The sequence below is a fragment of the Vulpes lagopus genome, chromosome 5 (assembly GCF_018345385.1).
Source record: "Vulpes lagopus strain Blue_001 chromosome 5, ASM1834538v1, whole genome shotgun sequence".
NCBI lineage: Eukaryota > Metazoa > Chordata > Mammalia > Carnivora > Canidae > Vulpes > Vulpes lagopus.
In genome coordinates this window covers 74,897,052-74,919,433 of record NC_054828.1, presented here as the reverse complement: position 1 = coordinate 74,919,433, position 22,382 = coordinate 74,897,052, and the positions used below count along the sequence as shown (strand labels likewise).

The 22,382-nt window shown below is 46.6% G+C and overlaps 2 protein-coding genes across 5 annotated transcripts; both read right to left on the bottom strand.

Annotated features, from left to right (window-relative positions):
- Window positions 1–7,849: 7,849 nt before the first annotated feature.
- SF3B4 (splicing factor 3b subunit 4) lies at window positions 7,850–12,597 on the bottom strand. The gene is made up of 6 exons (XM_041754648.1): window positions 12,441–12,597; window positions 11,874–12,002; window positions 11,070–11,612; window positions 10,540–10,746; window positions 8,467–8,640; window positions 7,850–8,275 (listed from the first exon to the last, which is right to left on the bottom strand). The coding sequence occupies exons 1-6, from the start codon at window positions 12,472–12,474 to the stop codon at window positions 8,088–8,090; spliced, it is 1,275 nt and encodes a 424-aa protein (XP_041610582.1). The 5' UTR covers window positions 12,475–12,597; the 3' UTR covers window positions 7,850–8,087.
- Window positions 12,598–12,852: 255 nt separating this feature from the next.
- MTMR11 (myotubularin related protein 11) lies at window positions 12,853–22,302 on the bottom strand. Of its 4 annotated transcripts, XM_041754645.1 has the most exons (18): window positions 21,079–22,302; window positions 20,635–20,725; window positions 20,072–20,193; window positions 19,804–19,864; window positions 19,486–19,628; window positions 18,923–19,001; window positions 18,668–18,803; window positions 18,331–18,418; window positions 18,095–18,183; window positions 17,885–18,009; window positions 17,355–17,421; window positions 17,047–17,117; window positions 16,323–16,489; window positions 15,853–16,026; window positions 15,420–15,602; window positions 14,490–14,783; window positions 13,780–13,967; window positions 13,423–13,548 (listed from the first exon to the last, which is right to left on the bottom strand). In XM_041754645.1, exons 1-17 carry the CDS (start codon window positions 21,142–21,144, stop codon window positions 13,821–13,823), a joined length of 2,103 nt encoding a protein of 700 aa, XP_041610579.1. In that variant the 5' UTR covers window positions 21,145–22,302; the 3' UTR covers window positions 13,423–13,548; window positions 13,780–13,820. The 4 variants fall into 4 exon arrangements, with proteins under 4 accessions (XP_041610580.1, XP_041610581.1, XP_041610578.1 ...); XM_041754646.1 differs by lacking the exon at window positions 13,780–13,967 and having other exon boundaries at window positions 12,853–13,548; XM_041754647.1 differs by having other exon boundaries at window positions 13,396–13,963.
- Window positions 22,303–22,382: the final 80 nt, after the last annotated feature.

Below are 22,382 nucleotides of genomic sequence, written 5' to 3'. Positions count from 1 at the left end.
ACAGGATTATTTTTATCTTTAATGGCATCTGGCCATTCCCGGTAAGGAATCATGCCAATGGGTTCAGAAAACTCTTCTTGGCTATGGTTCTCCACCCCCATCTCTATGCTCTGGGCAGCCTTGCCATTATTCCCAGACTACTCTGTTAGCTAAAGCACTCTTTCCAGGATGGTGCTTAGAAAGGCTGTGCCCGCATGGAACTCGGAGACTCTCCATTTACTAGGCTTCCATTGCTGACCTCTCTTCAGCTTGATACATCCTTTATTTAAATATGTTAACATTTTCAATTAGGTTGCTTCCAAGTCTTGCTGGCAGGAAGCCGGCTCTTATCTTTAAGGTGACTTTGCATACTCTCCACTTATCCATTACTTGCTAAAATAGAAATATTATAGTCATTGAAAGGTTGTGTATATTTTTCCAGTTCTGAGGAAACATTTGATCATTTTTCTCAGGAACCACAGACCCATACACCTCACCATCTACTCCTTCACTATCTCCTTTGCTGAGGTCCTTTAACATAAGAGTTCCTAGGGGGCCAGTCCTAGGCCCCTTTCCCCTTCCACCTGCTCTATTCTCACTTGTCATCTCAGATAGTCCCAGGACTTTAATGCTGTCTACATGCTGATGATTCCCATGTTTATATCTCTAGTGCAAACCTTTCCACCAAGCCCCAATTCAAAATCTTCACCTGTCAACTCAGTACAACCACACGGATATCTCAGAAGCATCTCAAGCATAACGTCCATTAACAAACTTCCAGATCGAGGTCTTTCTCAATTCTTCACCAAGGCGTTCAGGCCAGACACCTTGGAGTTATGCTTCTTTCTTTTATCAAGTCTTGCTGGCCCCATTTCAACAAATATTCCGAATCTGTCACTTCCCCACTGCCCTGTAGTCTAAGCCACCATCATCTCTGCCCTTTGCCACAATCACCTCTTCACTGATTTCTCTACTTCCAGTCTTGCTGTGCTAAAACCTGTAATTCTCAGTGGTCAGGGTGATCCTCTAAAATCAAATCTGATCTAGAAGATACTTTCCCAGGAGGAATGAGGGCATATGTCCCACAAAAAAGACAGCCTCAGGTATTTTCATAGCAGCTTCATTCATCATATTCAAAAACTTCAAATGTCCATCAGCCCAGGAATGGTTAAACCTAGATAAACAAGTTGTGGTATATTTGTATAGAGAATAAATACTACATGACAAATTTTTAAGAGATTTGAGTACTATATGCAACAGATGGAAGTACAATATGCAAAGATCTCACAAACCAAAGATTGAGCAAAAGAAGCTGGGCCAGAAAGAGTACATACTATAGGATTCCATATACAAAGTTCAAGGAAAAGCAAATTAATCAACGGCAATGGAGAAGACAGAGGAAGTGGAAATTGACTGCAAAGGGCCACAAGGGAGCCCTCTGGATATTGGAAATGTACTAACATCTTGACCTAAATGGTGGTTAAAAGGGTACATACATATGTAAAAATTCACTTAAGACCTGTGTGTTTTCCTGAATATGTTAAACCGCAATTTTTAGAGAAAGTTTTAATGAGATTTTACCACTCCTCTTTCTTTAAATCCTCCAATGATTTCCCATAGTACTAAGAATTAAACCCAAACTCCTAATCAAGGCCTAAAAGGCCTTACAGGACCTGGCCTCTGCCGGTCTCCCCAGCCCTCTTCCTCCCATCTGTACTTTAGCCTCACTGGTCTTTGTGCTGTGCCTCCAACACGCCCAGTGCAGAACACAATAGAGGACCCTGGCACTTGGGGGTCCTACTTCCTAGAACTCCTTTCTCCCAGATCTTTGCCCTATCATTCAAGTCTCCACTCAAAAGTCACCTCTTCAGATGACCCTCCCCATTCCCCAGTCACTATTCTATCACCCAGCTTTATTTTTTATTTTTTTTTAATCTTTTTTAAAATTTATTTATGATAGTCACACAGAGAGAGAGAGGGGCAGAGACATAGGCAGAGGGAGAAGCAGGCTCCATGCACCGGGAGCCCGACGTGGGATTTGATCCCGGGTCTCCAGGATTGCGCCCTGGGCCAAAGGCAGGTGATAAACCACTGCGCTACCCAGGGATCCCCCCAGCTTTATTTTTTTACAAGATATCCCTATCTAAAATTATTATTTATTTACTTTTTATTTTAAAGATTTTATTTATTTATTTATGAGAGACAGAGAGAGGGGGTGGGGGGCAGAGGGAGAAGCAGGCTCCACGCAGGGAGCCCAATGCAGGTAGAGGAAGAAGCAGGCTCCACGCTGGGAGCCCGACACGGGACTTGATCCTGGGTCCCCAGGATCAGGCCCTGGGCTGAAGGTGGTGCTAAACCACTGAGCCACCAGAGCTGCCCTTTATTTACTTTTTAAAAAAGTAAAAAATGTTTTGTCTTCTCCTACCTAGACTGTCAGTTCTTTTTTTTTTTTTTTTTTTTTTTAATTTTTATTTATTTTTGATAGTCACAGAGAGAGAGAGAGGCAGAGACACAGGCAGAGGGAGAAGCAGGCTCCATGCACCGGGAGCCCGATGTGGGATTCGATCCCGGGTCTCCAGGATCGCGCCCTGGGCCAAAGGCAGGCGCCAAACCGCTGCGCCACCCAGGGATCCCTAGACTGTCAGTTCTAAGGGAGTAAGGACCTCATTTCACATATATACTGCTGTATCCCCATATCCATTAAGTAAGCACTTAATGAAAGAGTATTCCAGATAAGTTAAAGATCATTACTTTTAGCGCCTATGATAAATTTCTGCTTACTCCCACTAAACATGATTATTGAACTAATAGGTAAAGAATTTGTTCGAAAGAATATGTTAATTGCCTACTGAGATTTGCCCCGTTTTTAGTGTAGAATTGTTCCTATCTCCCAGACTCAGCTCTTCTCTTTTAGTTGGGAGAAACAAGATCATGGCCCAGGAGGTAGTAAGTGGGTATATGGTAATGATGGTTAACCTAGTTCAAGCATTGACCCGACATGGACTCTTTTCTGACCACTTTACATTGATGAACTCACCCCACCTCCCATTAGCCCTATGAGATAATCGCCATTTACAGATGATGAGATTGAGGCCCTGAATGGCTAAGTAACTTGAAATAATCACATAACTCACAAGTGGCAAAACTAGGACGGGAACCCAGGCAATATAGATTCAGAGCCCTTATGCCTTCTAAATGCATCCATTCAAAGCATATAGTTCAATGGATTTTAACCAAGTTTGCACCCATGAAAGCACTCCCTTGATCAAGATAAAGAACATTTCCTTTGCGGCACCTGGGTGGCTCAGTGGTAGAGAGTCTGTCTTTGGATCAGGGCTTGATCCCAGGGTCCTGGAATGGAGTTTCACATAGGGCTCCCCACAGGGACCCTGTTTTTCCCTCTGCCTATGTCTCTGCCTCTCTCTCATGAATAAATAAATAAAATCTTAAGAAAAAAAAAAAAAAAAAAGAACATTTTTTGTAATCCCCAAACTTCCCTTGCCGCTCTGCAGTTCATATTCCCATCCCTGGCAACCACTGATCTTTTAGTCATCAAATATTAGATTTGTCTTTTTTAGAGTTTCATGTAAGTATCTAGGTCTCTGGCTTCATAGCTCTGGGTTTTAGAGCTTTCCAGGATTTTTAACCACCACCTTATAAAGTTTCATGGTATGGTTTCTTTGCCCATTTGCCCATCAAATTGGCTACTTCACATTAGCCACCCCCCTGTATTCCATTGCTGCTTCCACCCATCACACTCTAAGCACAGGAGATTGTCAGGATGGGGGGAGTAAAAGGACAAAACAGCCCAGTGATAGCACCTCTAAGATACCTTAAAGTTCCAGGGAGAGATGCTAACAAGTGATACACAAAAAGCACAAAAAAAGCTCCTGTCCTTTAGGAGTTTATAATTCAGTTAAAGAAGGAATATCTTATAAGAAAGCTGGTAAGTAGCAAAGAAAAACATCATTCATTCAACAAGTTATCTATTCAGTAAATATAATATAATGTGACTATGCAGTTGGCTCTATCTAGAGTTCAGGCAGGTCTTGGTTCAATTATGGCATCTCTCATTTCTGAGCATGTGATGTTGGTCAAATCACTTAATATCAGTTTCCCGATCTTAAAATGGAGTAATTACAAAACCTACCTCAGGGGATTGTCATGAGGATTAACAGAGATAATGCAGACAAAACACTTAGGACAGTTCCTGGCATCTTAGTAAGAATTCAGTAAATATTAGCTGTCATTATTTTTACAATTATTATTGTATATGCCAAGCACCTTTCAGTGCTCTTGGGAGGTAGATTAATAAAATGAAATTCCTTGAGGGTTCAGTGTAATACAGGGATACTTAGATTGGGATCCACAAACCTTATGGTATTTTTGCTTCAGGATATTGGATATATATGCAAATATGTATTTTTCTTGGGTAGGGTCCATAGTTTTTGTCATATTCAAAGGACTGTCTGTGGCCCAAGGTCCAGAGCACACATTCCCCCAAGGGAATCACCCTTGGGGTGATTTTACCCAAGGGGTAAAATACTGCTTGGGGGCAGCAGGAATCTTAGATATTACAATGGTTTGTGTCCTTCCAAGGGGCCCTACTACATAAACAGATGTACATCATATCCGTGATATTAAAATTTCATGCATGGAGGGAGGGCAATTTGAAAACAATGTCCCAGGACACCTGGTTGACTCAGCGGCTGAGCATCTGCCTTCAGCTCAGGACTTGATCCCAGTCCGTGGATTGGGTCCCGCATTGGGCTCCCTGCGAGGAGCCTGCTTCTCCCTCTGCCTGTCTCTGCCTCTCTGTGTCTCTAATGAATAAACAAATAAAATCTTAAAAAAAAAAAAAATGAAAACAATGTCCCATGGTGGGAGAGGTAACCAGAGGTGGGGTGGGGTGGGGTGGGAGGAATAAAAAAAAAAAAAAAAAGTTGAAAAACCCCGGTTTGGTAACAAATGTGAGAACCAAAGTAACAAAACCTAGGAGCAGTACTAGCTCTGCACAGAGAATTCCCAAGGAAACAGCCAGGAGTGGAGAGCTAGAGGGGAGTCAGACTCAACAACTGGAGGAGGCACTCCAAAATTAGTGTTGCCTGAATGAAAGCTCAAATTCTGAGAGCGAGCACTTGAGCAAACAGTGGTTCCGAAGGGGTAAGTCAGGCAGTGTGAATTCACCAATGCGCCATCTTTCACGAACAGGTTGAAAAGACCACACAGGAGCTTCAGTGAAAACAAGTTAGGGCAGCCCGGGTGGCTCAGTATTTTAGCGCTGCCTTCAGCCCAGGGCATGATCCTGGGGACCCAGGTATATGCTCCTCACATGGCACCTGCTTCTCCCCCTGCCTGTCTCTCATGAATATCTTAAAAAAAAAAACAAAAAAAGCTAGAAATCTTCAGCACAAGGGTAACAGTCGCTGAAGTCCTCGTGGGGATCAGTTATAAGTCAGTTCACTGAGACAGATGCCGAGGCAGAAAAGACACAGAGTGGGAGAGAGGCCTCCTACCACCTGGAGCTTCTGGAGCCCAGGCCTCGGGTGCATGGGCCCAGAGCCAGCTGCTAGCCCGGCAGATTCCCAGTGTGCCAGGACCTCAGCTTAGGACCAAGCAAAGTAACTGTGGAGCAGAGCTCTGTTTGAAACGATGAGGTCAATTAATCCCACTGTGGTTTAGAAGCCTGACAGCCTTAGTCATCCATGGTGTGAAAGAATCATGTCGAATCTTCCCCAAGCTTTTGATGAATATCCACTAGATGACCCCTGTGTTGCCTATGTCAACTCACCTCAAAGTCAACATAGCCAAAACTGAACTTACCATTTCCATCCTGCTCCCCAATACTCTTCCTGATGTGGACTCTCATCCCGGTTCCCGTCTTTCATTCACCATATCCATTCTAACATCTCATCCTACTATTTTGCCTTTTTTAAAAAAAAAAAAAAAAAAGATTTTATTTATTCATGAGACACACAGAGAGGCAGAGACACAGGAAGAGGGAGAAGCAGGCTCCATGCAGGGAGCCTGACATGGGACTGGATCCCAGATCTCCAGGATCACGCCCTGGGCTGAAGGCAGCGCTAAACCACTGAGCGACCTGGGCTGCCCTATTTTGCCTTTTAAATACCTCCCCCAATATAGCTCCTCCTCTCCATCCCAGCTCCTATTACTGCCCAGCGTGGCACCTTGCCCGTCTTCTGCCTCAAATCTTTTTTTTTATATATATTTTATTTAAATTCAGTTTGCTCCCTCAAACCTTTTCTCCCCACCGTTACCCGGGTTCTAAAGTGCAGATCCCTCACTCCCTTGCTTCCATCCTCCCTGTGGGTATCCCCCATGGATAGCAGATTCCCAACCAGTGCACTCTGAGAGTGGTGCTCAAGGAGGAGCTCCTGCAGCACTTCAGGCTGCTAAGCAGAGTCTGGACAGCAACTATTACTGAGCCAAATAGCTTCCAGCCCATAGCAGCCTCCTCCCTTTACTTCAGCTTGTGCTGTTTCAAAGGGTTCTCTGCATGTGAGAAAGGGCAGAGAAGCACTCATCTGTTTAAGCCCTGCAGCTAGCTTCAACACCAAAGTGCATGATCTATTGTGCCATTCAGCAATGTCTCTTTTCACTCAGAAATATCTCACCCATCTGGAATGAGCTTCCCCCTCCTCACCTGGGAAACCTCTACCCTTCCTGTAAGATTACATTCAAGCATATCACTTTCTTTTCTTTCCAGAAGTTTTCTTGGACTTTCATACCAGGTTAGCTATCCTTCCTCATGCTCTCAAAATATTTTGTTTTATAATAATGTCATATGTGTCATCCTACTCTCTTGATAACAGAACTGCCTTGCTTGTCTTTGTATTATTCACCTACCACCAGCAGAGGTCTTGCAACTATTATGTCACATGGATGAGAATGATGGAAAGGAATGAGGGCCAGGCCCACCTTTCTCACCTTTTTTTACCTAGATTTCAGGACATGGTCACGTGAGCCAGAAAAAGAGCTTTATGAAAGCAGCAATATAGGAGGAGTAAATGCAGCAATGAATAGGAAAAGGGCCACTCAGGGCCACTCGATTTGGTCTAATCACTGAAAAGTCTTTGAACACAGATTTAAATGGGATGGAAGTCAGGTCTGAAACGACTAAGAATGAGAAAAAAAATAGGCATAAGATCCAAACCCCTTACCCAGGATGTCTGAAGATAAAAAATGGAAGAAAATGAAGGTTTACGGAGTTCCTACCATCCCAATTTCAACAGTTTTGCAATTATGTAAGAAGCTTATTTATATGGTGTCAAAGTAAACCAAATTCAACAAAGCATGCTCAGAGAACTCTGGCTTCCCTTCGTATCACCCCAACCACCTCGCTGGTATCGATTTCCATTCATTTTTTGTTTGTTTTTTAAATATAAACAAACGTGTGTATCTTGTGCTGCCTCTTAGATCAGGCCACATACTACACATTCTGTTACTTTCTTCACTTAATGTATCCTGGAGAGCTCCCCAAAATAGTTTCTAAGAATTTTGCTTACTCTTTTTTACTGCTGCTAGGTAGATTTACCAGTTTATTCAATCAGTGTCTTACCTATGGAGAGGAGAGTTGCTTCCAGCCCACTGTCATTACAGTGCTGTGATGAGTAGCTTTATACGTTACCTCATATTTTCGCCAGCACTCTAAGAACTTCACTTCTGTCCTCATGTCATGGTCACAACCATCCTGTGTCATAGCTACTGGGTCTCCAGCTTAGAAACTAAACATATGCCTTTTAAAAATGCAATAAGCACCCTTACTCCTATCTTACCATTCTTCTCCCAACAAATTAACATCTCAGGGAAAAGAGAGTAGTTACTTTGCCAAGGAAAACAACACAAAGAATAAACAAGGAGTTTAGTTTTATTTTCTCTGTGCATTTGCAAAAACACTTAGGACCAACAAAGAAACAATAATAAAACCCTCCTGTGAAAATTACACTAAAAAAAAAAAAAAAGAAAGAAAAAGAAAAAGACTTTAGAGGGATTAGTGCCTTAGCTCTAGGGAGCTACAGCAAATCTGATTGGTCCAAGGAATTGAAAAGATATTAGGAAGATAGAACAGGAGGTGAGAGAATTAGAAATTATTGAGGAAGAGGGCCTCGGAGTGGGCCACGAGGGGGAACTGGAGGCCGGGGGGTGGGTCTGGGTGGAGGCAGGGGCCCCCGCTGGTAGCCGTAGGGTGGGGGTCGTGGAGGCCCAGTGTATCCATGAGGAGGCATTAGTGGAGGAGGTCCACGCATCCCATGTGGAGGCATGGGACCTGGGTGACCTGCACAAAGAAAAAGAAAAGTCAATCAAGGAAAGAAACAGGAAGTAGCTGATGTTGGGCCAATGCATGGAGAACACGGACAGGGAGGCCATGAGCACAAGTGTAAATAAAAGGCAGGAAACAGGGATGTGACAAAGGAAGCTACAAGACTATGATACTCAGGATGAGGAAAATGGTTAGAGCCTACTCACCCATGGGAGATCCAAACGGAGGCCCTCGAGGGGGCAAGCCCATTGGAGGAGGTCCAGGATGAGGCATTCCAGGTGGTGGTCGGGGTGGTGGCTGCCCCCCAGAGCCTGGGGGCCCAGCATGTGGGTGTCCTAGGCCATGAGGGCCATGGTGGGCCAGCTGCATCTGAGACATCCCTGTGAGAACAAAACAGCCATAAATAACAAGGAGACAAGGAATACAGAGAGCAAAGAAAATGGAGAAAGGAAGAGAACAAAACTGAGAAAGAAGTGACATCAGGAAAAGAGGAGTATGGAAAATAAGGCTGGTACAAAGCGCCCTTCACCCTCATCCTCATTCCAAGGGTACAAGCAGATTAACTACCCACCCAATCAACTGCTTGCCCACTTTGCTTGCTCCTTCCACAATTTAGACAGTATAACAGTGCTGCAGAATTATGTAACAAATGGAGTGATTATTTCACTGACAGATTCGGCAAAGTAGCAGAAACATTGTCTGAGCAAAGATCTAATTCTAGAGAACAAGAATTTTTCGGGTGGACAAGAGCATGGAACAGAATTTTCCCCAAGCAGGAAATATTAGCATGTGAGAACCACAAGGGCATCAAACAGGGATGTATGTTCAGGGAAAACTGGTAACTCAGAAATAAAGAGCAGCATGTAGTCATGGGTGTAACTAGCAGGCACCAATCACAAACAGCCTACAATGGTATGGTGACAAGTCTGGGTTTTATGCTGTACGTAAAAGAGAGCAACAAAAGAATTTTGAGCAAAAGTGTGTGAACATTGTGTTTTAGAAAAATTACTCTGTGCAAGTGGATCAAAGAGAAATTGAAGTCAAAATGTTAGAAAATCACTACAATAAATTAGGTGTGAAATGAGTATGAGGGGGCCTGCACTAGGGCCCTAGCAGTGAGAGCCAATACCAGATATATTAGTAAGATTTGATATCTAGTACAGGAGTGATAGGAAACAGTTAAAAATAGGTCCCAGATTTCTGAATTAAGCATCTGAAAACAAAGAATGCTAGAGGAACAACAGGTGTGAAGGGGAGGTTAGAAAAGTGGAGCTGTCCATCAGGCAGTGGGATTAAGGGTCACAGACCAGATAACCATATCTGGGTGGCATCAGTGTACAAGTAAGGGAACTATGAAGAAAAGAGAACCAGAGGGATCCCTGGGTGGCGCAGCGGTTTGGCGCCTGCCTTTGGCCCAGGGTGCGATCCTGGAGACCCGGGATCGAATCCCACGTCGGGCTCCCGGTGCATGGAGCCTGCTTCTCCCTCTGCCTGTGTCTCTGCCTCTCTCTCTCGCTCTCTCTCTCTCTCTCCCCCTGTGTGACTATCATAAATTAGGAAAAAAAAAAGTTAGCCACATTAGTAGGCTTTTCTCCCTCTCCATGTACCTGGGTTTTTGTATCTGGTTCTCTTTTCTTTTCTTTCTTTTTTTTTTTTTAATTTTTATTTATTTATGATAGTCACACAGAGAGAGAGAGGCAGAGACACAGGTAGAGGGAGAAGCAGGCTCCATGCACCGGGAGCCCAACGTGGGATTTGATCCCGGGTCTCCAGGATCGCGCCCTGGGCCAAAGGCAGGTGCCAAACCGCTGCGCCACCCAGGGATCCCTAATGGGGCTAACTTTAAGGAGTCTGAGACAGATGAAAAATCCAGAAACACCAAAAGGCAAGTTTTTCAAAAAGGACAACACACCTAGTTTCAAGTATACCAAATGGCAAACCGGGTAAAGAATGGAAGTGCCCCCTCTATTTGGCAATTAGGTTACTGCTTTGGGGTAGAAGTCGGAGGAGAAAAATGAAGTAAAAGTTAAAGGAAAAAGCAAACAAGTACAGTTATACTCTTTGGAAAAACTTATATAATAAATGGAGACAGGGTGGTAGCTGTTAAAGTAAACAGAGAACAGTGTCTTGTGTTTGTTTTTATAAAAGAATGTCTGAAAAAAAAGCAGAGCTCCGGGACTATCTACTATTACTGCTGAGGGATGAGGGCAGCACTGCACATGGCAGTGGAGCTTCTCCAACAAGCTTATCTATCCTTTTCCCCAGCAAAGAACACTCACCTGGATGGGGCATCCCACTTGGTGGGAATGGGTGAGGATGCGAGTGTCCATGTCCAGGATGTCCAGCCCCTGGGGTTCCTGCTGATGGTGGACCGTGTCCTCCAGCACCAGGAGGCATAGGTGGCGGGGGCATGGCTGGGGGTATCCCAGGTGGAAGGGCTCCAGGAGGCGGCACTGGGGGTGGGAAGGACCCAGGAGGAGGCATGCCTATAGAGGAAATGAAAGAAGAGTTAACGATAGTAAGGAGAGAAAGTCTTTAGAAAGCCCGTTCAGTCTGGCCTCCTCAGGCAGGGTAAGTTCTCTTCCCTTCCTCCCAGCTCTCTAAAATCAGAAGCAATACTAGATAACGAGGAACAACTTCAGCCTCTTCAACTCAACAACTTTCTCCTCACAACTGTCACCCCTCACTCCCTTTCTCATCACCTACTGACTCCATGTCCCCCTTTATCAAGTTCTTTTCCCCTCCTCTTGCCCCCCCTCACCACCACACCCCAAGCCCAAGACAAAAATATTTTGAATAAAAGCTTTACCTGGTGGAGGGAGCCCAGACCCCAATGATGATACGACAGGATTAGGGGCTGAAGGCGGAGGGGGTGCATCTGCAAACAGCTGATGAGGGCGGTCAGCCTGGGAGAGTGGGTTCTGGGCTGCTAGAAGTCGTTCAGCTGCTGAGCCGTGGCGCTCCCCTTTCGAGTCCTTCTTGAAGGCATAGGACACAGTGATGGGGCGATTACAGAGATACTGCCCGTTCATGGCCTCAATAGCTGCATCCGAAGCGTCAAATGAAGCAAAATTAATAAAGGCATAACCTTTGGAGTTCCCTGTATCAGGGTCCCGCATAATCTTAGGGGTTTGTAAGATGACCCCGAAGGCGCTAAAAGTATCATAAAGCAGCTTCTCATCAATTTCTGGGTCCAGATTGCCAATGAAAATGTTGGCCCCCACGTCCAGGTTCTTGTTGTGAGCCGATGCCTTGTTCACTCGTATTGGCTTCCCGTATAATTTGATCATGTTCATGATCTTAATGGCATAGTCAGCATCTTCCTCACTCAGGAATTCCACAAAGCCATAGCCTGGGAAGTAGAAAAGCAGAGATTAACTTAAGTGAAGTGATTCAATTTCGTGTATGCACCTTCCAAAGCACAAAGAACATGAAATAACCACCTCACTTCAACTGGGAATGGTTCCAGAAGCAAACACTGAATGACACTTAAAAGGAAGAATCTGCAGGTGATTCCAAAACGGCTATGAATACTGCCTATGAATACTGCCGGAACCCTCCAGGAGCAGCTTGTCCCCTCAATGCATAAACACGCCTCTTGTCATGTACTCACCTTGGTGCTGACCTGTGACTCTATCCTTTGGCATGTGGGTGTTGACTACTGGCCCTGCCTGGAGAAAAAGCTCCCACAGCAGGGGTTCGCTAACCTTCTCATCCAGTCCCCCGACGTAGACAGTGGCATCTATGAGAAATGAGCAGATTATGGCAGGGATGAGACAACGACAGGAAAGAAGAAAGTGACAGGCGGGGGAACTGGGAGTGGAGATGGGATATAGGAACAAAAAAGGAAAAAGATGTGAGAGTGAGCCCTTACATCTCTCTCATTCCAGAACTAGAGAACCTTCTTAAGTCTAACTGAAAGTTCTGCTGCAAATTCTCTGTGAATTGCTTTGTTTTTGGATTTCGTTTTGTTTTTTTTTTGAATGGGAAGGCGTAGGAGATTGGACAGAGCATCACACCCACAGGCCTCAGCCTGCACCCGGCCACCCCACCCCCAGCCGGCACGGGGGCCGGGCCGGGTTCGCGCCCTCCGGGAGGATCCGATCTCCTGCCCCGGCGAAAACACGGCTGGCCTTCCTCGAGGCCTCCCAGCCTCCCTGGCCTCATCCCCTCCAACTACCCTGGTTCCGCTCGGAGATCGGCCCGGCCGCCATGGCGAAAGAGCTCCCGCCGTCTCCAGGCAGCGATCCCGCCCTCCGACCTCAGTCAGTACTTCCACTTCCGGGGCGAAGGTAGTCACGAGGGCAGTGGGCAGGGCCTGATGGGGGAGGAGCCGGAAGCGGCCCCGGCCATCTTAGGACTTGCGGAGACTTGATGCGGCTTGTGGGTCCGCGTTCTCCGGTCGGTGGTTTTGCGCGGATTTGCCGCTGCTAGCGGTCAAAGCGATGAGGGCCGAACGGAAATACCCAGACCCTCTTCAGGCAGTGCTGGACGTTAAAGGATCACAGTACTCCTAAAAATGTAAACTCGAAAGCTAAAAGAACAAAACTTTATTTTAAATAAATATTTTGTTGGCAAACTATCCTTTTGTTCCCCGGAGAAGGGTGTGCTGAGGAAACCCTCCAACCCAAGGATTCGGCTGCCTTAGGGTGCGGAGGCAGCCCTCCACCGTGGTCCGCGGCTTCTGGGTAGCAGCTCCAGCCTGGGGAGAGGATTGCGGAGTGTCTGAGCTGGAGTGGCATCGGAGCTCACATAATCCTGTTGCATGGGGGAGATGGAAACCTAAGGCTGAGAGATGATGTGTGCCCAGAGCTGAGGGTACCTGACATTGCAGCCCAGGGGCCTCAGTTTCAACCGCTAGAATACCCCGGGCCCACCAACCATGCCTTTGCATGCTCTTTGCCCCATCTTACGAAAAGATTAGTGTGGACAGCCTGACCTATCTCCGTATTTCCTGAACAATAATATGGTGGGTCCCTTCTTCTCCCGGTTTATCATCGCTTTTTTACTTAGGATCTTTTATTCAGACACCAGAGATAATGCCAGCAACTGTACTTTAATGAACTCGTTAAATAGAAACGTCACTACAAAATATACAATTGGGAGAGACAGGATGTGTCCCATACCCACTAGCATACCCATAGAAAACCAGAGGGAAGAAACAGAAATTGGAATTAAGCAGCAAGAGGAGGTGAGAATGAGTTCTGTAGGCCATCTCCTTTGAACTGATGAACAGCATCTCTCATCTCACAGCTTATCGGCTGGGTATCCAGAGGGATGGAATTGCCCTGAAAAGAACAAAGGTAATCGTATTCTGGATTGCTTTTGTTTCTTAATTCCTCAAATCACGAGAAACATATCTCGAGAATGAAACAGGACAGGGCAAGAGTCGGAGAAGGTTAGCACCACCCATCTGCAACAGAAAGGTCAGTGAGCTTGTTGAGGGCTGGAGTGTCAAAAGCTGAGACAGCAAGACCAAGATAAGAAAAATTGGAGGATTAGACAGAACCTTCCCTCACCCCGGACCCCCTCTGCCATGCCCATAAAAAAGACAGCAATTTCAATGGGACTGGGAAAGAATGGTATTTGGATCTCTTTTCTTGGAGTGATCCTCAGGAGATACTCTTGGTGTCCATTTCCTTAAAAGCTCCTGAAGATGGGATAGCTCATCCTGGAGGCCAGAGATTGTGGGAGCTGAGAGGCCTTTCTGGGAAGGGGGTGAAGAGAGGCAGAGAGGAATATTATTATAGCTCTAGCTCCCTATTTCTGAGATGTGTCCACTACTTCTGGCATCTTTATTATTATTACTATAACTGACATAAATGTCCTGTTAGTTTCAGGTGCACATCCTAGTGATTTTTTAATACTTTAATAAAATTTTATAAAATTACACTTTTATACAATTTTTATACAAAAAATTGATATTTTTATACATTACAAAGTGATCCCCATAAATCTAGTTCCCATCACCTCTGGCGTCTTTAATTCTCTTTCCCCCTCCAACTATGTTCTAGGATCTACTTGATCTGAACCACAAGTAGTCTTTCCCACACATACACACACACTCCTAAACCTATCCACTGTGATACCAACAGGAATGATATTTCACTCCTCAGTCCCCCCAGCTCCTTGTTTTTCCAGCTCCTAAAAACCTCTGGTTTCTCCCAGAACATCTGGTTTAGCAGTCAAGCCCCTTCTCCCACTTCCAATCCCTGTCCTCCCTCCTCACCTGGAACTCAGGCCTTCCCCTCAGGTAGCAGCGTCTCCACAGCCTGATCTGGGGTCCCAGATATCCAGGCAGCAGCAATCCCGGGGGTAAAGGGCAAGCTCCCCAATGTGAGGGGAGCCCCCACTCCTGATCAGCCAGGCTTTCAGAGGAGATAGCAGGTCTAGGGAGCCAACGAGAAGAGACTGCCAGCAGGGAGGGGCTGTCCCGCCAAGGACAGAGCTGATTCAGTGGGGTCAGGGCCCCTCTGGAGAAGAGCCACACAGAATTTGGGGGTCCAGGAACCATGAAGCTTGGCTAAAGGGAAAAAAGAAATCAACTGGCAACCTAGAAACCCCTGACTCCCCTTCCCCAAAGGTCAGGAAAGAATGTCTAGCTTCCACCTACTCAAACTGCATTAGTGATCAAACTACAGGCCTTCCCCCATCTACTCTCCTCATAGGCTTCAAACTAAGCGTCAGGTCTGATTAAAGTCAATCTTAGGGAAACTTGTAAAATGTGTATAAGAGGGGTGCCTAGGTGGCTCAGTCAGTTAAGCATCCAACTCTTGATATTGGCTCAGGTCATGATCTTAGGGTTGTGAGATCCAGACCCACATGGAGCTCCTCGCTCAATGGGGAGTCTGCCCCCCCACCTCGGCTGGCACCCACTGGCACACACATATGCACGCTCTCTCTCAAATAAATCTTTTTTTTAAAATGTGTGTAAGAGGTAGAAAAACTAATAAAGATGTGGACAAGAAGGATCCCTTCTGTGCTATTCTAGGATTTCTGCTTTCCTGGGGATAGTTTCCAGGGACTCTAAGTAACAGCTACAGAAGTGTGGGGCAGCTTTCCCTAGAGAACTCAGACACCGTGTCTTTCCATTTCTCCCTATCTAGTAGGATGAGCCTATGAGAAAATCAAGGGAATTTAGGAAATGTAGACACCTCACCTGCTGCCTAGGGAGCAAGGAATCCGGGCAGTGTTCCGGGTCATAGCCAGGATTATGGAATTGTAGTATCTGTTCACTGCTATAGCGTAAATCCCAGTCCCAGACAGACAGCTGTGGGTTAGCAGAGTTCCCAGCAGGAGTTTGGGAATACCCTGGGGTATAGATCTGTGTATAGGAGTTGAACTAGACAAAGGAAACAAGAAAAAGGATGGTTAAATAAAAAAATCCTTTTCCCAAGTCTGGAGAGAAATCATGAAAAGCTCACCTCTTCCTTCAGGAATCAGATGTAGGGTTAAAGTCCAGTCATATATTGAATAAGCACCAACCTCCCCTTTTCCCAGCCACAGATCTCACTTTCCATAAATCAAGACTAAACTTGAGAGGCTATTTCTCAAGGAGACAAAAAGACAACTCAAAAATGGAAGTCACTGACCTGTCCACTCTGTTTTCCACGCTCCCAAGGAGTATCTCTCAAAAACGTGAGAGTGTCAGGAACCCTGGCACTGTCATGAAGAGCAAGAAGGAAAAATTCTGAGAATTCAAACTCAGCTGGAAACTGCTGGAGGAGCTGCCAGACACAATCAACGAAGAGGAGAAACACTGGAGCCTGAGATGAAGGAAAGTAAGAGGTTAGAAGGGATTGCAGGCACCTGAGGGGGGAGGATGACAAAATGATGAGGGCCAAGGGACACAGCCAACAGAACTACTAAGATCAGGGAATGGAAATCTGGGTTGAAGATAGAAGGGAGTTGTGGTGCCTCATTCATCTAGGTCTCCCTTCAAACTCAATCTCAGGATCCTTCTAACCCAGTTTCACTTCCAATGTATTATACTATATGGTTTTCTCATCCTCTTATATCTTTAGTAATACCTCCCCCCAGCACCCTCCTAAAACAATCTCACCTCTTCACTGGCTCCAGTTACCCCAAGCCGGGTCAGGAAGGGATGTCCAGCTGCCACCCACTCTCGCTGTACTAGTGATTGGAAGCCAAGCAGTGTTCGGGCTTCAGGGGCTGAAAGCAGCTGGACGAGTGAAGAGAGGAGGCCATTGAAATCACGATCACCGCGCTCTGGGTGACAAAGAAGGAGAAGGGACAAAGAAGAAGGGGCCAAGAAACTAGAGCAGAAGAAAATGAGAAAAGGAAACGTGGCAAAAAGAAGAGAGGGACACAGAGGGGAAAAGTTTTGCATAGGTAGGATTGAGAGGACAAATAGAAGTGAAGAGAAAATGAAGGCCTTGAATGATTCAGTTCATAGTCTCCGCCTGGATAGAAATACCCAGCTTCACGTGTAGGAGGGAGAATCATAAATCTCAAACCAGCTTCCACATTGTCCTTCCCACCCCAACCCAGGCACCATCCACTGATGGAAGGACGGGAACAGAAGGCAAAAGAACCTTGTTATTAGGGACCACAAGCTGTAGTAACACTATAGCTAGTAGTAACAATACTACTACTGGGAGGCAGGGTTAGCAGGGAAGGATGAGTTAGGACCTATGGGTAGTTCCTAGTAACAGGAGAGGAAGATACTAGTGCTAGATGTGGACAAGGAAGACTTCTAGGTCTTCCTTCCAGTTGGGTGGGTAAAGGAAAAGAAGGAATGGAGTAGGTTAACCCAATAAACTCACCTTGTAGTACTATAGAGCGAACCCTGGATGTCACTAAGACTGAGATGTCACTGGCCTTTCGAAGACAAGACCTGAGAGTACAGATGAGAAGAGGAGAGGAGAATGATAAGCCTGGAGGAAGGGAGGGATGGGTCATGAAATGGAAAAGAGGCAGACTCCAGAATTCTACCCCTTCTTCTAAGGACAGCAAATAAGAGTCTTCTTGGGAAACCAAAGAGAAGAGTTAATGGAAGGCCATTTAGGAATTCAGGTAAACAGAAGATTGGGAGGATTGAATTATAAATCCTGACCAGAAAATGAGAAAGTACCTGACATAATCCAACCATCGTGTTCCTTCCAGGGCTGAGAGCCATTTCTCCTCAGCTGCAGATGAATCTGAAGAGAGAGTAGAGGGATCAGAAGGACAAAGAGATCAGGAGAACTCGGGATTCAGGATTCAAGGTCTGCAGCCTGAGGGTTAAAAATAAGTTGGGTAATGGTTACCCAAGACTGGGGACAAAAATAAACAGTAACTGTAAATGGCCATGAGGTTACTACAGTTAAGTTGTGGTGATAGTTGTACAACCTTATAAATGTAATAAAATGCACTGAACACTTCAGATGGGTGAAGAGTGGATTTTATGGTATGTAAATCAGATCTCAATAAAGCTGTTAAAAAAAAGTACACTGGGGACAGGACAGGAAGACAGGGAATCAGTGACTCTATGGGAGATGGGAGTTGAATAGAAAACTATGGATCTTTGGCCTATAAGGTTACTCATATGTAACAGGCAAAAGGGTAAACAAGGTTAGGGTCAGCAGGCCTAGGTGTGGGGGCTGAGATCAGATGTTATCTCACCAGGCAGGCAGAGGGCCCTCAGCTTCAAGTGGGCAAGCTGGACATCTGCAAGACTAGGCAACTCATCCACAGTGTCCACCAGGACAACATCTGAATGCTCAGCCTGGAGCATTGACTCCACTGCTCTGGAGAGGAAGGAGTCACAACATAAAGGAATGAGTCTGTCCTCACGTTCCAACCCTTGATTCTGCTCATCAAACCTCCCCTCACCTGATATCCTCCTTGTTAGGGTCACTGGCTGTATAGAATCCACCACAGCGGAGAAGATCACTGCCCCCACGGTGATGCCAAGACAGGCGCTTCAGAGGGTGGGAAGTTAGGATCACTACGGGAGAAACTCCTGGCCCCACATTTCCCTGCCCCAACACTAATCTCCCACCACAATGACCCCCCTGACCTCCCATAACCATCTAATTCTCAACCAGCACCCTGGCCCCCACACTGACCGGTCCACGGCCCTGATGGAAGTGGCCAAATGCTCTCCTGACCTCACTGTCCAGAGTTCGCTTAGGGACCCAGAAGTAACGAGGAAGGCTGTGAAATTGAGTTACAGTCACAGTTTGGCTCAGTGAACTCATTACAATGCAAACCTGTCATTAAAAGGGAGTTGCTTAGGAGAGGATTATTTCTAAACCCAGCAGGTTTAGAGATCTAGGCAGTAAAGGGGATAGCTCTGTGGATATCCTAAGAGGCTAGAGTTTGTGGGCAGTCCTAGCTTTAGAGGATCTGAGAACTGTGGGGAAATTAGGAGGGAAGTGGGGGTTGGGGTAGATGGGGAATCACCTGGTAGCTACATCGAACCTCTCGTTGACAGTGCTGACCCTCCAGCCCTTGGCCCCCTGCTTTTTCCGCTCAGTCTCCCAGTCTTCTGAGGTCTCCAAGAGGGGAATAGGTGGTTTTCTGGACCCTGAACTCTGGCCTAGGGCAGGAGTGAGGCACAGCAAAGAAGAACCAGAGAGAATTTCTCAGCTCTTTTGTCTTCAGCTAATCTCTTTCAGATTCTTTACTCATCCCTTACCCTAAAGCATCCTCACTCACCAGCCTTGCTCAGGGGTATCCCTGCATACTGTTGGGCTTGACTGCTCCGAGCTCTGGCTTGGACAATGGCCATGGTCACCTGTGGAGGAAAGGGCATCCCAACCTTGGGGCTCAAACTGAAGAAGTGAAGAGAAGGAAATGAGACCCATATGTTGCTTAGCTGTCTTAGCCACCAACAGAGAATAGCGAAGACCATCCCTAAGGAAGGGAGCTTCCATAGGTGGTGGGGACTGGGGTCGGGAGAACACATCCAGAACCACAGAATCATAGAATGTCAATTCTGGGAGGAATCTCCAGAACAATCTCATCCAGCCCTCCTTGTTTTTCAAAGGAAGAAACTTGCCCATTGTCACACTCCTGATAATTGGCAGTGCTGGGCTAGAATTCAGGCCCCTTGCTCTCATTAAACTACCCTTTATCCCAGCCTTTTAGACTCTCCTTGAGGAGAGAAGCACAAAAAATGATGAGAGGAGTCCTACAATATAGGGGAGTAGCAGGAATGCCAAGGAGAGGATCCCAAGGCTCTAAAGGGAGGAGGAGTCTTTGGGTTGAAGCCCTCTTACCTGAAAGGCCTGTGGTTCTAGTCCTCCAGCCTCAAAAGCAACTCTGAGCAGCCGGAAGTCTCGGCCATGAATGAGGATCTCCTCAGGGATAAATTTAAGTGGGGACCCTGGACGGAGGAGCTGGACTCTGGACAGGCCATTCACTGAAGTCAAGAGTTAGAAAGCAGTGTAGCCATGGATCAGGGTCCGTCTACAAGGAGGTCTTCCAGCCCATCCCACCCCATCCCTTCTGCCCTCTGAGAATAGAGGAAGGATGAGGAAGGGTGAGCCCCCAGTAAGCATCTTCACCAACATCCTGCCCCCAGCCTCCCCACTCACCAGCTTCTAATCGCCCAATGTTGGCCAGGGCAAAATCATATTCACTGCTCAGGGGAGTCTCCTAGAGGAAGCACATGACTGTTGCAAAAGACATCTGAAATCTTACTCATTGTCCTACCTTGGCAATCCCTAACCTCCTGGAGATAAGCCCAATTCACTGTCCCTGATACATTCAAGACAACCCTTTAAGCATAACTCTCCCTGCCTAAATCCTTCTAGACTCTCCATTTCTCACTAACTGTCCTTTCCATTGCCCTAACCATCTTACCTGACTCCGCTGCCATCCACAGGGCTGGAAGGTGACCCTCACGTTGGTGCAGATCAAGGTTCCAGGCAATTCAGGTTCCAGTCCCTTCCTCACTCCTGGGGCCCATGCTAGGATCTGCTCCCCTACAGAAGAAGGGGCAAAGCCAGGTTATGACTATTCCCAGCATCACCCACAGTGGTATACACCTACTCCTCTGAGACAGGAGGATGTAAAGAGGGAAGATTAAGATCCTCCCCTCACTCCACAGGAACAAAAGCTTAGGAGATCATTTGTATTCATTCACTCTAGAGCCTAGAACAGTGCCTGGCACATAGTTAGTAGGCACTCAAATACTTCTTGAATAAGTAAATAAGAAAAGGGAGTAAAAGAGTCAGGAAAACCAGGCCCATCAAGGTCCATGCTCACAGCCAGCTGACAGAGAAGACAGCAAGTCTCAGATAGAAGCACTTTGAGAAAGCGGAGAAATATACAGATATTGTTGGTCAGGTTCAAGGCAAAGTTTAAGCAGGATGAAATCTGGAAGAGTCTTTGGGGATTGGAAGTATCAAAAGGGATTTTGTTACCTGGGAGGCATCCCGAAGCCAGGTGACTGCTAAGCTGACAACTCCTGGGCTCCAGCATCCCAGTCCTCTGGACAGACTTTGGTCCAGAGAGCTGTGAAGAGCGTAGGGTCAATCCCCAGGCCTCTCCAACCCCTGCATCTGGGATTACCTCAGCAGACTATTGGGGGCCTACACTCAGACTCCCAGGGGAAACTGAGAGTACCGGCTGTGGGGAGCTTAGGACCCAGTTGGCAGACAGTAAAGGGAGGGCCTGGTTAATGGATAATGAGACAATGAACTTGAGACTGAAAAAGACAGACCCAGCTCCATCAGCCAAGTTGATATGGGACACACCCTCCTCCTCCTCTAGTTCCTTTCCTAGCCCCTTCTACCTCCACCTCCTCCTCATTCACACCCTCCTGCCCACAGTGCCCTTCCCTCCCAAGCCAGGTCTCTTCTCCTTACCCCCAGGTCTGGCTCCACCTTCTGGGGGGCGATGTTGAAACTCTGGCCCCGACCCCCCCACCACATTTCTCTGGCTCCATCCGGGGACGGAGCAGTGACGGGTGGGAAACCTTGAAGATGCTCAAGCCCCTTAGGGAGAGGCTGAATCTTGTAGTTTGAGAAGAGAGACGTCAGGGAGAGTGGCTGGGGACAGCGCCAGGGAAAAGATCCTTTGAGGTGCACGTAGTGCGACTAGGGGTCTTTTGAAAGGTGTGTCCAACCCAGCAAGAGGAGGCTCCTCGGAAACTTCAGTCGGCTCTGGGGAGGGCGGGAGAGATGCCCAGCCCCTTAAAGGGGAATACACACAGTTCTGGAAAAGTGGAGGAGCCTAAAAAAGGTGAGGGAAAAGTGGGTATCTGGGGAAAACAAGACCCAGATTCTTTACTCCAATACCAGATCCTGTGCTCTTTCTGCTCACAAGCACTGGAAACTATTTGAGGGGAGCAGTAATACTGAATATTAGCCTGGAATAATTTAGGCTCGTTTTTAAGATTTTATTTATGTATGAGAGAGAGAGAGGCAGAGACACAGGCAGAGGGAGAAGCAGGCTCCCTGAGGGGAACCCGATGTGGAACTCGATCCCAGGACCCCGGGATCACGACCTCGGGATCACGACCTCAAGCCGAAGGCAGATATTCAACCACTGAGCCACCCAGGCACCCTTTTTTTTTGTCTTCTCAAAGGAGTTGGAGCGGTGGGACAAACGCAAAAGCAGTTCAAGCTTCCTTGCTGCCTCCCCAACACACCTGACAAAAGTAGTAGGAAATGGGACCTCAGGAGATTTTTGCCTGGGGAGGCCCAAGAAATGAGGGAGAGGAGTGAAAGCATCTTGTATATGCGTCTACAGAGAGCATGAAACATACTTTGTGTGGAGGGTGTCCTAAGAAAACTGGGAAGAGAAGTTGAAATATCTCCAGGATGCACAGGTACAGGTGTGTTTATGGGCAAGTTCTGGGGTTAGGGGGAGGCCCAAGGAGGACATCTTACCACTTAATCCAACACACACACACACACACACACACACACACACACACACACACACACCAGTGGGAAACCAAAGCCCATTCCAGGTACATCATCCCTCCCTCCAACCCAGACACCAGATCTCCAAATTAATAATTTAGTTCAGGACCTTCAAAGCTGAGGGCTGGAAACTTCTATTAGTTCAACAGCCCCATGCCCCACCTTCCCCCCTGCAACGAGAGCAGCAGGAGTGAGTGAGGACACTAAGAGGGAAATAAAGGAACTGCAGTCAATGGCACCTG

What these genes read in the sequence shown, in the direction of transcription:
- SF3B4 (XM_041754648.1), bottom strand. Translation starts at nt 12,474, where the DNA reads ATGGCGGCCGGGCCGATCTCCGAGCGGAACCAGG. An exon ending in GATCTCCGAGCGGAACCAGG is followed by an intron (nt 12,003 to 12,440) that starts GTAGTTGGAGGG and finishes CATTTCTCATAG; the next exon opens with ATGCCACTGTCTACGTCGGG. An exon ending in TCCGTTTGGATCTCCCATGG is followed by an intron (nt 8,276 to 8,466) that starts GTGAGTAGGCTC and finishes TTCTTTGTGCAG; the next exon opens with GTCACCCAGGTCCCATGCCT.
- MTMR11 (XM_041754644.1), bottom strand. Translation starts at nt 21,144, where the DNA reads ATGTGGTGGGGGGGTCGGGGCCAGAGTTTCAACATCGCCCCCCAGAAG. An exon ending in GTGGATGGCAGCGGAGTCAG is followed by an intron (nt 19,865 to 20,071) that starts GTAAGATGGTTA and finishes TGCTTCCTCTAG; the next exon opens with GAGACTCCCCTGAGCAGTGA. An exon ending in TCCATCAGGGCCGTGGACCG is followed by an intron (nt 18,184 to 18,330) that starts GTCAGTGTGGGG and finishes CACCCTCTGAAG; the next exon opens with CGCCTGTCTTGGCATCACCG.